This window comes from Triticum urartu, chromosome 7A (genome assembly GCF_056163025.1).
Source record: "Triticum urartu cultivar PI428250 chromosome 7A, HENAU_Tu73, whole genome shotgun sequence".
NCBI classification, from domain to species: domain Eukaryota; kingdom Viridiplantae; phylum Streptophyta; class Magnoliopsida; order Poales; family Poaceae; genus Triticum; species Triticum urartu.
In genome coordinates, this window is record NC_141879.1 from 127,279,259 (window position 1) to 127,294,546 (window position 15,288).

Sequence of the window (15,288 nt, forward strand, 5' to 3'; positions counted from 1 at the left end):
CGAAGTCTCAGTCGGCTGATGACATCGCATGCAGATTAGGCCTGTTAAGTAGCTCTGTTTCTGCTGGGTTGAAACGGCTTAGCACCTGGGCTTATTTCATTTTCCTCATGTTTGTTTGTTTGTTACTTTGGGCTGGGCTTCTCACTTTGTTTGTCGCGTTGAGGCTGGACCAACAAGCTGCTACTGTTGTATGGGCTTTCTGCTGGGTTTTTGCTGTTTGTCAGGCCTGTTGTACCTGTGTCCCCATCCCTGGACGCACCAAAAACAAACCCATAAAGCCCATGTATAGCTAAAAGACAGGAAAACTTTTGCTCCTCTGTCAAAACCTTGAACCCTCACCCTCCCACCCTGAGAGAACACGCCAGTCCTCGCCCCTCCCACCTTTCCCCTCCTTCCTCCCCGTCCCTGCCTCCCCTACCCAACCCTAGTGTAGGTGGCGGCTGTTCTTGGACATGAAAGAAGCAGATGATGAAGATAAGAACAGGGACAAAGGGAAACAAACTCACCAGGGTGAGTTTGTGCGTCCATGGATCCATCTGCAGCTCCTTTCTTTTTCAATTTTCCTGATCTTGTTCCCTTTCTTCTTTTTGGATCTGAAAACCTTCTGATTTCTTCTTCTCCCTTTGTTTTTCTGCAGCAATCTTGGAGCAGTATGGAAAATTCCTGATGGGCACGCAGGTTTGTCTCTGAGATAACTTCATGGGAGGAAAAGTCCATCTTTGTCTCACATGTTGTTCAAAGTTTCTCTGAAGAAAAAAATGAAGAAGAAAATTGTAGTATATTAGAAGCATGTAGTATATTAGATGCATGTAGTATTTTAGAAGCATGGGTATTCAGTGGTTTGATGACATAAAGGATAATAATTTCCATGCTGCTATTTTTGTGTATGTCGAACACACATACAGTTCAGGATAGAGAAGTTTGTGGACAGAGAAAAGGTTGTATGCTTATTTTGGATAGAGAAGTTGAAAATTTGCTATTGTTGTTGACACTTTTTGAATATGATAAACTAATGAACATGGTTCTTTGCATGAGACAAAAAAAACATATGTCATGGAAATTGATGCTATACAGCTCCCTACAGAAACATGTATATGAGCTGTTTTGATTTTCATGTTTTAGGGCAAAAAAAACAGAATTACCTAGGTGTAAAAATTCAGCAAATTCTTATAGATGCCCCTCCCCTGAACAAGTAGTGTCCCATGATTACCCCAGTACAAATACAGTGAAAACTGAACTTTTTTCAAGATCTGCTACAGTGGGTTGTATAAGAAGAAGCATATAAAAGCATACATGCCCCTGCCCCCTCTGGATCTATACAGAAAGATGGAAATGTGCAGTATATGTAACATCTTGTTTGCTAACTACAGAAGATAGAAAATGTATACCTCACAATTAATGATTCTCTCTTCATTTTGTAGGTGCCGGGTGAAACTATGGCACAAGGAACTCCAATCAGTCATGGACCAGTCCCAGTTGATCCAGTAACATCGGTTCATGTAAGGATCAATGTTTTTAAAAGAACAAAACCATTAGATTGTGAAAGAAAAAATACATCATTTTTTTGGGTGGCGTCAAAAAAAGAAAAGAACTTAGAACATTACTCTCTATGTGCAGCAGCCATACGTTGGTGCCCAATATGTGCAACAGCAACAAGCTGGGACGCGACTGGCATTTCAAACATCTTCAAGTCCTTTTGCAACGCATGTACGTGCTTTCATGAAAAAACTTGTTCTTCTGCTATGTTGTAGACACTTATAACTCTGAAGAAGATAAAAAGAGAAAAGAAAGTAACTTATACTATTACCAAATTCTAACATGCAAAAAGGTGAAAATAAATGCAGGAAATGAATTTCCTTGGAAGTGGTTACATGAGCTACACACAATTGTTGATGGCTGCTGATCAAGAGGTACTACAAGTGCCTTTATATTGTTGACTTTGACATGTATAGTGGAAACAAAAAAATTTGAAAAATGTCAACAAGTAAAATATAAACTACATAACATGTTTGTGCTCACAGGCTGGTATTGGTGGATCTCAACATTCTGGTCAACAACAAGATTCTGGTGGCAGGGGGTTTTGTGAGGTATGATTTCATTTACATATGTACATATCCGACTGCCCTTTCCCCCATGTGTGACAGAAAAAATAACAAAAAAATGCTTACTCTTTTATTCTTGTTGTTGCTGATACAGAATGACACATACATGATAACTGAGCGGTATGGGCGTTTGCAAGGACAAGATGAGGGGGGCCAGCCAACAGGGAGGCAGCAAGCGGGAAATGTAGATGTGGGGGCAGAAGGTTTCCCTAGCTGGAGCTGGGATGGCAACACAGCTGAAGGGCACCAAGGTTGCAGCTACCAACCTAGATACAGAGAACAAGACAACGATGATGGTGATTTTGACTTTGATGAAGGTGAGGATGACTTGGATGATGAAGTTGCTGCTGGTTCAAGCCATGGACCTAGTTTCCCTGAGGACATGAGTCTTGATGGTGGTTTGGGGGATGATTCAGCAGCTGCTGGCTCCAGCCATGGTCCTAGTTTCACGGATGGCATGAGCTTCGATGATGTTTCAGACAATGCTAAACAAACAGACGCACATGGAAAAAACAAGAATGTCTGTGATTGTGATGATCAACAGGAAGGCGAGCCAGTGCAACAAGAAAATGTTGAACACCTGTCACAGGAGGACATACTCATGTTCATAGAAAGTGACAGTGTTTGTGCGGCTCAGGCTCAGACTTGCAGCCAAGAAGTACGGAGCCACCATGTGCCATATGTGGGCATGGTCTTTGATTCTTGTGATGCTGCCCATGCATTCTACAATGAGTATGCAGCCATTTGTGGTTTTGCAATCAAGAAAGCAGGCAACTACCATGCAACTAAACCTGGTAGCAAGACAGTGTCCCGTTACACTTACAGGTGCAACCGCTCGGGTAAAGTTGTTGGCGAGGATGTGCTTGAAGAAAGGAAAAAATAGAGGCAGCTCAAGAAGCAAGAAAAAACAGGGATTCCCCCGTCCGAGAAGGCAAAAAGGAAGAGGAGAAACTTCATACAAATAACCGGGTGCCAGGCTAAAATGATTGCAACACTAAAAGGAGACAAATGGGTTGTCACGGTTGTTGACCTGGAGCACAACCACACCCTTAGCCCTCCAGACGAGAGCAAGTATCTCAGATCGCACAAGAAGATGACAGAGGAAGATAAGTTGTTTATCAGGACATTTAACTCTGTACAAATGCCCACTAGGAAGATTATGGCCATTCTTTCTTACCTGCGAGGGGGTGATGCACCATACACTAAGAAATATGTTAGCAATGTGAGGACGGCAATAAACAGAGAGAATGGCAAGGGAGATATGCTACAGGTCCTTGAGTACTTTAGGAACAAACAAAAGGAAGATCCAAATTTCTACTATGCATTCAAAGTTGCTGACGAGGACATCAACAAGGTGTTGTGCATATTCTGGGCGGATGGCTACTCGAGAAAAATGTATGAGTTGTATGGTGATTGTTTGAGTTTCGACACGACATACAAGACAAACCGATACAATATGCCGTTTGCACCGTTTGTTGGCATCACTGGACATGGGCTCAACTGCTTGTTTTCTTGTGCTATAGTCCACAATGAGACGGTGGACACATTTGAATGGCTTTTCGACACATTTCTGGACTGCATACGTCGAAAAGCTCCTCTCACGGTCATTACTGACCAAGATGTGGCGATGAAGACCGCGGTTCCTGCTGTTTTCAAGGGTGTTGTTCACAGGTGTTGTCTGTTCCACATAATGAAAAAGGTTCGGGAAAGATGTGTGAGAACCTTTTCAACACAACCAGACTTGTATGCTGACTTCAGCGACATCATGCATAACTGCTTGATAGAGGTAGAGTTTGAGACGTTGTGGCCACCAATGACGCAGAAGTATGGAGTAGAGAATGTCAAGTACTTCAGGTACATGTGGAAGTACAGGAAGTTGTTTGTCCCAGTCTATTTCAAGAAAAGCTTCTTCCCTTTCATCCACTCGACTGCCCGGAGTGAAGGGACAAATGCCATATTCAAGGACAATGTAGGCTCAACATTCAGTGTGATTACCTTTTTGCGTGAGTATGAGCGGATATTGAAAGCAATGCAGGAGAATGAGAAGGAACAAGACTCTATTACCAGAACAACAAAGCCAACCTACTGGCTGGGCACTGAACTGGAATTGCAGGCTATAGAGAAGTACAACAGAGCGATATTCTACAAATTTCAGAAAGTTATAAAGTTTGCAAGCCAGTTGCATGTGGAGGAGGTTGAGAAAAACACAAGGTACGAGGTGTACAAGACAAGGATGCTCGCTGAGGAAGATTTTAGAATCCGGAGATATGTTGTCATTGTTGATATGCACAAAGAGAATTTTGCTTGCATTTGTGGAAAGTTTGAAAAAGATGGCGTTGTGTGCAGCCACATACTTAGGGTATTAACACACCTCAACTTGCCGGTGCTACCTGAGAAGTACTACATTGACAGATGGAGACCCAAGCAAAGAAAAGACATTAGAAAACTTAGGTACGGCGTCCCTGAGGAGCTAACAACAGGGGACCATCACCTTAGATACATGTTGCTGTCTAGCAGACTGAATGAAATGGCTTCGGATGCTGCGTCATCCAATGAAAAATATATGTATGTGGTTGGTGAAAGTGTGAGGATTGAGGCAAAGCTAGATGAGATGACTTTGGCAGAGGAGCAGCAAAAAATGCAAGACAAGCATGTTGATAGAGCTCCAGCCCCTACTATGGTCACACCGCACCCTGATGGGTACGGGGAAAGTCTAAAGGATCCTGATGTTATTGTTTCGAAGGGGCGTCCACAAGAGCGTTACAAGACATTTTTGGAGAAACTACAAGCAAAACAACAAATTGGTTGCAGCCATTGTGGTTAGCATGACCATGTTTTTGCTTCGTGCACAAACAAACACATCCCCAGGTCCCAATTTCACAAGAATACTACAGTAGGCGGGCAACAAACAGGTTTGCCTCAATCCTCGCACTTCAAAAGGACTACTACTTAAAATCTCATCACTCTGCTGCTGTCATTTGTTTGTACCTAAAAAACTAAGAAAAAAATATTGTTGTCACATGAGTCCCTGGTGCTTCAAAGGATAGTAGTAGGAAGAATCAAACAGGAGGGGGGACAAAAGCAGGTGACAAACGGAGTGCACAGAAGGATACTACTAGTGCGCCTAGTGCCTCAAAGGGGATGTCTAGCAAAAAACAAACAGGAGGGAGGCAAAAAACAGGCGAGAAGCGGAGCGCACGAAAAGATACTACTGGTGAATCTTGAAGAAAAAAAGAGTTGAAAGTTCTTTAACAATAAGTACATTATAAGGAGAGAAGATGAAAATTGTTGCATGTTTCTCTTCCTCTTTTTTTTTTTGCTTATGAACTGAAAACTCTGTTGCTGCGCAAATGATGGGAAACAATGTGGATAAATTACCTTGTTGCTATTGGTCTTGATCTTTATGAGTGTTTCCTTGCATTATGAGAAAAATCCAAATGGGCATTGTTTCTCCTCCTTAAGTTCATAAGTTTTTGGTGCCTGTTGTATGATCTTTATTAGTAAAATGACAAAATACAGTAAAACTGAAAATTGTATGAACAAAACATGCTACCCTAGCTGGGATTCTGAAAGATGACTTCATACTTTAATATGTTTGTAAGCAAAAAATGAGTGCAGGAGTAAAATGATACAGGAAAAACTCAAACATGAGCAAAGAATTTAGGTGGATCTGAACCTAAAAATATAGAGATCTAGAAACTTAAAGATGACTGATGTGCATTAAAATGAGTACAAAAAAGATATAAAAAGAGAGGGTGACCTTTGTGTCGTCATCTCCTTGGCCCTCTCCATCAGATGGAAAACACCAGAAAAAGTATTGATGCCACACGGGAAACATGAAAATTCATTTAAGCAAAATTTTGGAAAAAAGGTGCAAACATAAACACATGAGGAAAAACACTGTTATAGTTCCTGTGTTTCACCACATTACCGAGTGAGAAAGAACAAACTAGGGGAGAAGTACCTTCGGGAGCACATGTTTCCCAACCAAACAAAAAAATAGAGAGGGCATATATATGTCTACAGCAACAAGAAGGGTCTACATTCTCTGTTCATACAAAAAATAGAAAAACATCTCGAAAATGTTTAACAATTGCTAACTATGTGTTTGATGCAGCTCGTCTTTCCTTTGATTTTGCTGATATGACTCTTGATACAGCTCCTCTTATCATCTATGAGTGGTGTCTTTTAGGAGCTGTCAGCACTTTTTCATGTCTGCACGGAAGGATAAGAACACAAAGGGGAAACTTAATAAAATCCTGTCACAAACATAAAGCAAAGGAATCTGAAAAAACCAGAAAAATGCATACGGGGTTAACCTATAGGCGGAACTCCTTCACACGCTTCTTCTCGTCATCCAAAGTGTTGTAGTGGCTGAACATGAGATCAACAGCATATCGGATCCTTGCATCTGGGACATCTTTTGGTGAAAAAACTATAGGGGTTGGATTCCTTGGGCACCATCCCATTAGTTTCATAGTGAAAATGCCACAATCAATACTGAAAAAAGACATACACACAAAAAGGTACAAGTGTTTGTGAACAAAAATCACAAAAATGTATTAAAAAGTTACAACAAAGCAAAAGGAAGTCAGGAAAAATAAAAGCGTAGATGTTTGGTTTCGTACTCGTTATCTTGTTGAGGGACTTTAGGGTAAACAGCAGGGAATGCATTGAAATCCATTGGCTGGAGCCGAGCTTCGTACCAAGTGCATATAAAGCTTGAGATCCGCCTCAAATATAAAAAATAAACATTTATTGATGTTTGCAGGAAAAACTTGCAGACAAAATATAATTATCACAAAAACAAAAACAGTATTTAAAACCCTTGTACTTACAATCTTCTTTTTTATATTCATATGATATGAGCTCTTCTCATCATAGAAAGAATCTAGAAAATAAAATGTGCGACCCTTGATGTTGACGACGAACAGAAAGTAATGTTCCTCGTGTAGTGTTGGAAAGTACAACTAGTGTACATCCATTTTGGAGTTGATGCAGAAAAGGGAAAATATAGATAACAAGTTAGTGTATATTGAAATAAGGAAAAAACACTAAACTAAATTATAGCTGAACTTGTGTTGTGGAAAAATGAAAAGAGGAAGTTTGACAAAAAACCTTGTCTGACATCGAAAGATTATGTGCTTTTCCAGCTCCAATGAAACTCGTAATTAGTTTCTTCCTCCACCAAATTCTTGCCTCATCATTTTCCATTTGCCCAGGAAATATTCCTTTTAAGTTGTTGAATGATGAAAATTTTGAAAGGTAGGTAAGTACGATGACAGAAAAAATAAAAACAAGGGAAATCATAAAAAACAAACAGAGAGAAAAAAGGTTGGGTTTCATTTGCTTACAGATGCAGTGTGGAAGAAATAGTGCTTGAGTGAGTTCCTAGGATGATTTTCATTAAATAGGTGCCTACAGTACACATTTATGACATAGGCCTGGACCCGGCCACCTATTTTCATCGAGTTACCCAACTGTCCAAATGTGGCAATGGTTTTGTCAATCAAAACTGTAGGTTTGCTGTACATATAGAACAAAAGGAAAACATGTCAGCTTGCAGGTTGGCTTACGTACAAAAAGTCTTTATAGTGAGTATAAGGCAAGAAAAACATTTTGCAAAAAAGAAATAGTGCATCTGAGAAAAAACTCACGATCCTTCAACATTGGTCAGGGATGTTATGTTCTCATACATCTTTCTCTCATGTGGCATTATTGGGCCCCTTTCGCTGCAATCGTACGATGAGCTACGGTACCTGCTTGGTTGGACAATCCTTTTTGGTGGTGTATTTTCTTTTCCACAAAAACTGCTTGGCCTTCCTAACGAGAGATTTGTGTTGTAAAAATCATCAGTTATGTTGACCAATGTGCTGCGCTCTTGCCTAAACATGTTTTCTCCATGAATTTTGAGTTGTCCTGACTATACATATGACACAAAAAGGGCAAGAAAAAATAAAAATGTTAGATGCATAATTAAAAAGAATTTCAGAAAAAGAAAAGAACGGTTAACAAACAGAGAGCACTTAAAAAATAAAAAACGGCTTCTTACAGTTTTTTCTTCCATTAGTTGTACTGGATTCCTTTTGCTACCACTGGATTCTTGTTGACAACTTTCCTCCTCTGCAAATAACCTTTTTCCTATTATTGGAACCATGGAGTAGTTCTGGGGGAAACATAAAAATAGAACCAAACACACAAAAAAGTGCATATGAAAAGGATTGTTTTAGTACGAAAAAAGAATACATGCTTGTATTTGATAAGAAAACTGCTATTTCAGAACTACCTTCTTCATTTTGAGTGGGGGAGTCTCGCCTGTGTAATCGTTATTATTTTTGCATGGTGAGTAGCAAGTTTGCCTGTGATTCCACCCAATTGACATTTGAACTTCAGGTGTTGTCTGCGCCACATAGGGTGAATAAAAAAGAAAAAAGGAAGGAAAAAGTCAACCCTGGAAATTCTTGGAGAAAAAAGCCTATTTGTGATAAACTATTACAAGACAATAAAGTTTTTTGCGAAACTGACCAAATCAACAATCTCCTCAACTGGTTTTGGGGGCTGTGGTGTCTCACACATCAAACTTCTTTGTACTTCCCTTTGGGCGCACTGAATGCTTAGCTCGTAGTTTGAACTACTGCTTCCCTGTTTCTGTGTTGCACGTCGCAAAAACCAAGTAACAAAAACACAGAGAGAGAACAAAAAAAAGTAAAAAAATAGCCTGGGTTTATAGGAAAAATTTGAACAGATGGGGGGGATAATACCTTCAAGTTTGTATTCCCTTGCACACAAATGTCAACTTCTTCTGGCTGTACTTCCTTGAAGTTTTTGGCGATCTTCAACTTCGTTCCCTGTTTATGAGAAAAAGAAAAAATGTTATGTGCATTGAAAATATGGCATTTATGTTGCCAAGATAAACCACTTGTGGATGAAAAAAAGATATTGAAAAACTAGCCTCTATCTTTTTTTTGTAACACTCATCCTTCATCCATACAGGCCTCCACAATTCATGTTCTTCGATTATATTTCCACATTCATCCACATCTTCAGAGATCTTGAATGAGGGAGTGCTATCATCGGCGAAGAAATATTTTGCTCTTGCCTTGTCTAGAAAGTCGCTAATGATTTTATATCCTCTTGCAAAAACCTCATCTGTATGTGTCCCTGAAAACAAATAAAGCATTTCGGTAACACACACACACACACAAGAAAAGGAGACCTCTGATTGTGCTGGTACATTAATGTCTATGCTTCAGTTTTTATAAAATAGAGAGCATAAAAAATAGAAGACATGCTTACCACTCTCTGGTTGCGCTTTTACATTAATGTCTATGCTTAGGTTATCCGGGCACCCCCTAAAATTTTTCCTCTGCAGGTCCTGTTTTCAAGTAAACAAACAAAAAACAAAGAAAAAAGACACAGTTAAAACACATAGAAGAAGGCAAAAATATTGACAACTAGAGAGTGTAAGCATGTCTATGAATGCCACTGCTGACATGAAGAAAAATAAATTTTGTGTACCAATTCCTGAATTGATGTGTTTTGAAAACCAGAAAATGTTGTTTGCTTTGATTCCGCGAAAATTATTTTGGACTGAATGAGCTCTGTTGGGATGTCTTCCTTGGCACTCTCTGCTACATTTTGAACGTGGTTCTCTTTTGCTTCTCCAATAAGCATGTAGTTGAGGCTGCTGCTTTTCTCTTGTTGATTATCTAGAGTGTGGACTTCATCCTTTTCTTCACCCTGTTTTGAGGGGATTTTTTTGTTAGCCTGTTGCAAGAAAAGAATGCAAACACAAAAAGCAAAAAACTATGTTAGACGAATCTTTTTGAAAATCAACTTGCATTACGAAAAAGAAAAAAAGCACATTCTGTACCTTCAAAAGAGATTCCAAAGACTTCTTGTGCTTGATTGAACATGGATCATGTGGTTCGCTGCTTGATTGGGCATCTATCCTCCTCCTTTTGTATTGCATCAAAATTGTTGTGGTTCAAAAATGAAAAAATGGAGTTAGGAATGTAAGTTCAAGAGAACGAGTAAAAAGAAAAGAACATTAAAAGGTTACAAAAAACCAAAAAGTTGTACCTCCATCTACATGGTTTCCTGGAGCGAAAGTTGATGCGGCTGGAACACACATTTCCGGCATGGGGTCCTTTGAGGAATGCTCTCTTTGACATTGTGCTCCGGAGTCAGACTGTTTAAGGGGACATGGTTAGACGCAAAAAGAAAAAGAAAAAATGGTGTGAGATCAGAAAAGCTATGTGTTTGTAGTGCGCACCTTCAGCTTGCCTATTTCATGGACTTTAGGAGGGCTGCTACAAAACCCATTAGCTTCATTTATGCTCCCTTTTCTAGCATTTGTTTTTGATGCAGAAGAACCAGCAGACTGTTGGCTAGTTGATAGAACATCCGTTTTCCTTTGCAGCAGATGCCTTGCGTGGGGAGGAGAAAAAAAGGGGCACCAGACGGGAGGTGTGACACCTTTGTAAAAATGTTGACTTATAGACTGACTTGTAGGCACATGTTAGAAAAGGAACTACTACTGAAGGATTGCAGCAAAAAAATGGTGACACACCTCCGTCATTTCCCTCTTGAAGTTCAGTCGATTGTAGTTTGACAGTGTCTCCTGAGTTGTTGGACTATTGGCTTGCATTCAATTCAGTTCCTGTTGAGCCCACTTTAACTGTATCACCTGATTCACCAGAGGCATTGGTTATGATGCGGATCGTGTCTAGCAGAAGCCCTTTAGCTTTGATGTAAGTATTTAGGTCTTCATTCTTCATATGGTTTTCGTAAGCGAGGAAGATATCCTCTTTGACCTGGTCCAAAAAAAATACATGATGCATCACAAAAAGTGAAAACTTATAAAAAAGGCATAGGCTGTACATATAGAAACCGCATAAAAAAGAAGGGTTTGCTTCAATGAAAAAAGCACGGGGTCACAAACCTTGTCAGACAAAGAATTCCGTCCAACATTGTTTATCGCTTTCCTGAAATTTGAATTCTTAATCGTACTTGCCCACTCGTATGTTCCATCCTTGTAGCAGGTTTCTGATACTTCTTTTATCTACAAAAATGCATATAGAAATAAAAGAAGTGTAAGAAATTTAAAAATTAGAAAATGTTGCACAAAGGATGTCATGCTTTTGGATGACAAAAAGAAAAGGAGGGCGAAAGAACTTATTGTGAGACATCCATACTTTCCATCTCTTCCAATGGTCATGTCACTTAAATGCTTGACCATATCTCCCTTCCAGACACATATTCTGGGCATCAAAGATGGGATTTGAATTGAGCCAAAATCAGTAAAATCAAGACAACGGACCTGCATAAAAACAAAAAAATAGGTAAAACATTAGATTAGATGATATAGGACTACACCAACAAAGATAAAACAAACACAAAAAATGGCTTAATCACATAAAAAAACACATTAGATTTGAAAAAAAAGAGTGACATACTGCTAGGTGGTATATACATCCTCCTAGAGTCATCATTGTTCGGTTCTGCTTCAGCTTTTCGTTTTGGTATTTCTTTATATACATCAACTCCCAATCGTGAACAAACCTGCACCAATTTAGTTGCTTGAGTTTCTCCACATTAACTAGAGCTCCCATATATTTGGTGCTTGGTTTAGTGTTTGATGTCGGGCAGAGGAATGTTGATAATGCCACAACCAGGAAACAACTGATGATCTGGTCGTCAGACATATCTTCGTTCATCAGCTTATTGCCAAAGAATTTGATTGTTGGGACTTCTGTCAACCCAAAAAGCGCAAGAAAAGCTTGTTTGCCAGCCTCTTCTTCTCTAGTGTTTATGATTGTTTCCCCTGAAGGAATCCCCAACACAAACTCCACTGACTGAGAATTCAGTGGAATGCTCTTCTTGTTGAAAACAATTGCTTCTGCTTTTGTGTCAACATTGTCAGCGATCCACTGCACAAACCCCCTGGGTACAGGACAGTCAACTAGCTCCAACAGATAGCCGAAACCACTATTCCTAACAAGCTGGACCCTGTGGTGGCTCTTACACACGAAATTGACAATCTCGGAGAAGTATGGCACGCTACACCAGCTGTAAGCTTTGGTCGCAATCTCATCAATTGTGACTTTGATTGTGTTTGGGTCAATCCTTGCTCTCTGTTGCAAAAAGAAAAAAATATAGAAGGTAAGAAAAGGTGTGTGAATTTTTTTGAGCTACACAACTATAAAAAGAATGAAACCCCAACCAATGAAAAAAAGAAAAAGAGCAGTGACGTACCTTCTTTTTTCGTTGCAAAACAACTTTCCGATGTTCTTTCCTTTGAGCACTCTTAGTTAGCTAGCAAAAGCAAAAAAAAAGAGAAAAAATCATTAGGGTGGTGCAAAGAAAATAAAGAGGCAACACAAATCATTCGTTAGCTATTTTTTTAAACATCAAAAAAAGAAAATAATCATAGCCTCTCTTTCAACATGTGTTGCCTAGTTAAAAACTTCCTATATGAACTAATAACCTTGGAAAAAGAAAAAGTGTGTATTTGTATATAAAGAGTTACACACCACCGTCAGAACTTCTTCATACAGCAAATCGTCTGATGCTTCAGTGTCGGTGATCTCGACATCATAGCCTCTCTCATCTAAATCAGTATCTTCCACACACTGATGTCTCCCTTCTTCATTCCTATCACTACCAGGGTTCCCTTCTTCATCTTCAATATATGTACCTGGGTGTGGCTGTGTTCACAAAAAAATGCATATTATACATTAGTGTTGCATAGTAACATGTATCTTTTGCAAACATACTCTAGGCCAAAAAAAGATAAATAGCAAAAACAACACACATATGTTGCAGGGTAACTTCCCTTGTTTGCTAATGCTTAACGAAAAACCAAGCAGTAGACATTGCAAAAAGCATACAAAAATGGGTGATTGCATTTAACAAAAAAGAGGCAGTTAGCTAAAAAGAAAAAGTTGATTTAACACAAACATAAATAAGAGAAAGATAAATGTTCACTTGATTCCCTCTCAAAACTTTACTGTGCAGTTAGCTAAAAGAAAAAAATACTGCACCAAAATCATTCAAAAACGTTATGCATCAGAGACAAGGATTATGATCTTGGAGTCTAAATTCAGATAAGGGAAAGTGAAAAACACAACGATTATGATTGATTCGGTTAGTAGTGCAGGCTTGAGAAAGGTGCTGCTGAGTGAGATGCAGTTAGGCAAAAAAAATACTTAATAAAAGTAGCAGGTTTCTTTTTTCGTGTGTGAGGAAAAAGAAGGACAACTAGCAGGTGCTCAAAGTCACAGCCTCGTTCGCGGTGTGGACATCCGATCCCAACCACAATGCTCGTCACGCCACGCGGAAGCACGCACGCACGCATACCCCACATTGGCTGCTGCCGCCCACCCACATGTCCCTCCGTCGCAAGTACTAGCTCAGCTCAGATTTCTGTGAGGGAATGGAGTATGGCTAGAATTGCCTAGAAACAGAACTATGTATAACACAACACTGGCCCAGCTTGGTGTAGAACACACACATTGGCTCAAAACAAAAAATCAACTATCTCAGTATGCCAAATGCCTCAGAAAAAAATTCAAACAGGCATTGGCAAAAATACTTGGTACAAGCAGGCCAAAAATAATTGAACAAATACATCAGTGGAAACCAAGTACGACTAAAGCAACCAAAAACATGCCCAAAAAAATGGTCATATCCACAAACTCCATCCCAGAATCTATATTCACACCATATACTCCATCTTCACAAACTCCATCTCCACAAACTTCATGCCCAAAAAATGATGATGAGATTCATAACAAAATGTACAAAAAAGGGGTTAAATCAAAACAAATAAAAAAAGATGATGAGATTTCGAGTGCGTACAGTTTTAAGCTCTTGACCTAACCCTTCTTTCAAGGACGCCTTGGCTTTACTTTCGATCTCATGTTCAATCTTCTTGCGGGCATCCATCAGACACTGCTCCATAAAAAAAGAGGCACATTAATTTAAAAAATATAGATCACAAAAGTGGATTTACACACAAAAAAGACAAAAAATAAAAATGATCACTGGATTCCCTCTCAAAAACTTTAATGTGCCACTTAGCTAACAAAATAAGATACAGAGCCGGGATATGGTTTAGAATTGGTTAAGAGGAATTTACGCATAGGAAAATAAACCGAGCATTGTCCTCAAAGAGGAATATGGCCTAATATATACTTGATTTCTCAAAAAGAGTTGCAAGTAGCAGAAAGAGAATCACAAATAGTATCTTTTTTCGGTTTGAAACAGCGACAAAAAATTACCCAAAAAAGACACCTGCCATCTTGGAGCATGCTGCATTTCTTTCACAAAAAAATGGTTTGATCTGGCTGAATGTTTTGGTTGTAAACTCAGGGCGGATGTCTGCAAGAAATTGTGCAGACCTAAAATTGTAAAAACGTTCTTAGGTGCGTACATTCTCCTAAGACGCAATCTCAACAAAATACAAAATCCCTCCCATGCTCACAAATCACTGAATGACTAGACAAAAGGGGACTAGACACAACATATTCCAGTTAGCAAATTCAGCCAGGGGACAAGACGCAAAAACATATTCCAGTTTGCGTGAATTCAGCGAGGGGACTACAAAACTGCTAAATTCTGCTATATACTAGCAGTTCTGGTGCCATCATTTACTCGTGAATCGCAGATATATCTTGTTCAAAACATAAGTACAGATAAAAACATGTTCAAGTACACAAACATTGTTCAAGTACAGGAATCATTCGCTCCAATTCCAGTTGGCAAATTCTGCAAGGGGACTATACTTGACGCCGCATATCAAGATTGCAAAACTAAAAAACAAGTAGCAAACTGCAAAAACATGCATACATATCTGTCCATGATTCGTGTTCCCGCTCTCTAAATTGATTAGTTGCCGTTGTATCTGAGCAGCTCCCACATGTTAAGTTCAGAAAAAACACAAACAAACAGAATGCCTTCTGACAGTGAACAGAATTAGACTGACGCTCTCATTGAGCACATAATAAAATTCAGACATAGTCCTACTAAGTTCCACATCCTGTTGACCGGGCATGGCGCTGGCCGGGGTGCCGCTGGAGAACGATGGAGAAGACAACCACGCTGCCCCTGACACCCTCTCGTCGGGCAGCACCACCGGCGCCCATTTCACCTCACGGCCGACCATGCTAGTTCCTCCCCCCAT

General features: G+C 39.5%; 4 protein-coding genes across 4 annotated transcripts; 2 read left to right on the top strand and 2 right to left on the bottom strand.

Annotated features, from left to right (window-relative positions):
- Window positions 1-452: 452 nt before the first annotated feature.
- On the top strand, window positions 453-2,093 carry LOC147958484 (uncharacterized). Its single transcript, XM_087534558.1, has 6 exons — window positions 453-510; window positions 638-678; window positions 1,422-1,499; window positions 1,618-1,707; window positions 1,845-1,910; window positions 2,022-2,093. Exons 1-6 carry the CDS (start codon window positions 453-455, stop codon window positions 2,091-2,093), a joined length of 405 nt encoding a protein of 134 aa, XP_087390684.1.
- A 586-nt stretch (window positions 2,094-2,679) lies between these two features.
- Window positions 2,680-4,926, top strand: LOC125518496 (protein FAR1-RELATED SEQUENCE 5-like). The gene has a single exon (XM_087537196.1). The coding sequence runs from the start codon at window positions 3,085-3,087 to the stop codon at window positions 4,924-4,926; it is 1,842 nt and encodes a 613-aa protein (XP_087393322.1). The 5' UTR covers window positions 2,680-3,084.
- A 1,495-nt stretch (window positions 4,927-6,421) lies between these two features.
- LOC147958485 (uncharacterized) lies at window positions 6,422-10,683 on the bottom strand. Its single transcript, XM_087532158.1, has 10 exons — window positions 10,675-10,683; window positions 9,621-9,869; window positions 9,399-9,477; window positions 9,055-9,263; window positions 8,864-8,950; window positions 8,628-8,744; window positions 8,389-8,502; window positions 8,155-8,268; window positions 7,969-8,021; window positions 6,422-6,602 (listed from the first exon to the last, which is right to left on the bottom strand). The coding sequence occupies exons 1-10, from the start codon at window positions 10,681-10,683 to the stop codon at window positions 6,422-6,424; spliced, it is 1,212 nt and encodes a 403-aa protein (XP_087388284.1).
- Window positions 10,684-10,738: 55 nt separating this feature from the next.
- On the bottom strand, window positions 10,739-15,288 carry LOC147958486 (uncharacterized). Its single transcript, XM_087532160.1, has 8 exons — window positions 15,070-15,288; window positions 13,965-14,057; window positions 12,638-12,811; window positions 12,360-12,419; window positions 11,561-12,238; window positions 11,280-11,424; window positions 11,047-11,159; window positions 10,739-10,918 (listed from the first exon to the last, which is right to left on the bottom strand). The coding sequence occupies exons 1-8, from the start codon at window positions 15,286-15,288 to the stop codon at window positions 10,739-10,741; spliced, it is 1,662 nt and encodes a 553-aa protein (XP_087388286.1).

Bases quoted from the DNA above. Each gene is read 5' to 3' on its own strand.
- LOC147958486 (XM_087532160.1), bottom strand. From the start codon at position 15,288: ATGGGGGGAGGAACTAGCATGGTCGGCCGTGAGGTGAAATGGGCGCCG. The intron at 12,812-13,964 runs GTACGCACTCGA...TTGTGAACACAG, and splicing joins TAGGTCAAGAGCTTAAAACT to CCACACCCAGGTACATATAT. The intron at 10,919-11,046 runs GTTTGTGACCCC...TTTTTGGACCAG, and splicing joins GGAATTCTTTGTCTGACAAG to GTCAAAGAGGATATCTTCCT.
- LOC147958484 (XM_087534558.1), top strand. From the start codon at position 453: ATGAAAGAAGCAGATGATGAAGATAAGAACAGGGACAAAGGGAAACAA. The intron at 511-637 runs GTGAGTTTGTGC...GTTTTTCTGCAG, and splicing joins AGGGAAACAAACTCACCAGG to CAATCTTGGAGCAGTATGGA. The intron at 1,500-1,617 runs GTAAGGATCAAT...CTCTATGTGCAG, and splicing joins ATCCAGTAACATCGGTTCAT to CAGCCATACGTTGGTGCCCA.
- LOC147958485 (XM_087532158.1), bottom strand. The intron at 8,951-9,054 runs GCTAGTTTTTCA...TCTCATAAACAG, and splicing joins GTTACAAAAAAAAGATAGAG to GGAACGAAGTTGAAGATCGC. The intron at 8,269-8,388 runs GTAGTTCTGAAA...TGTTTCCCCCAG, and splicing joins CCCCACTCAAAATGAAGAAG to AACTACTCCATGGTTCCAAT.
- LOC125518496 (XM_087537196.1), top strand. From the start codon at position 3,085: ATGATTGCAACACTAAAAGGAGACAAATGGGTTGTCACGGTTGTTGAC.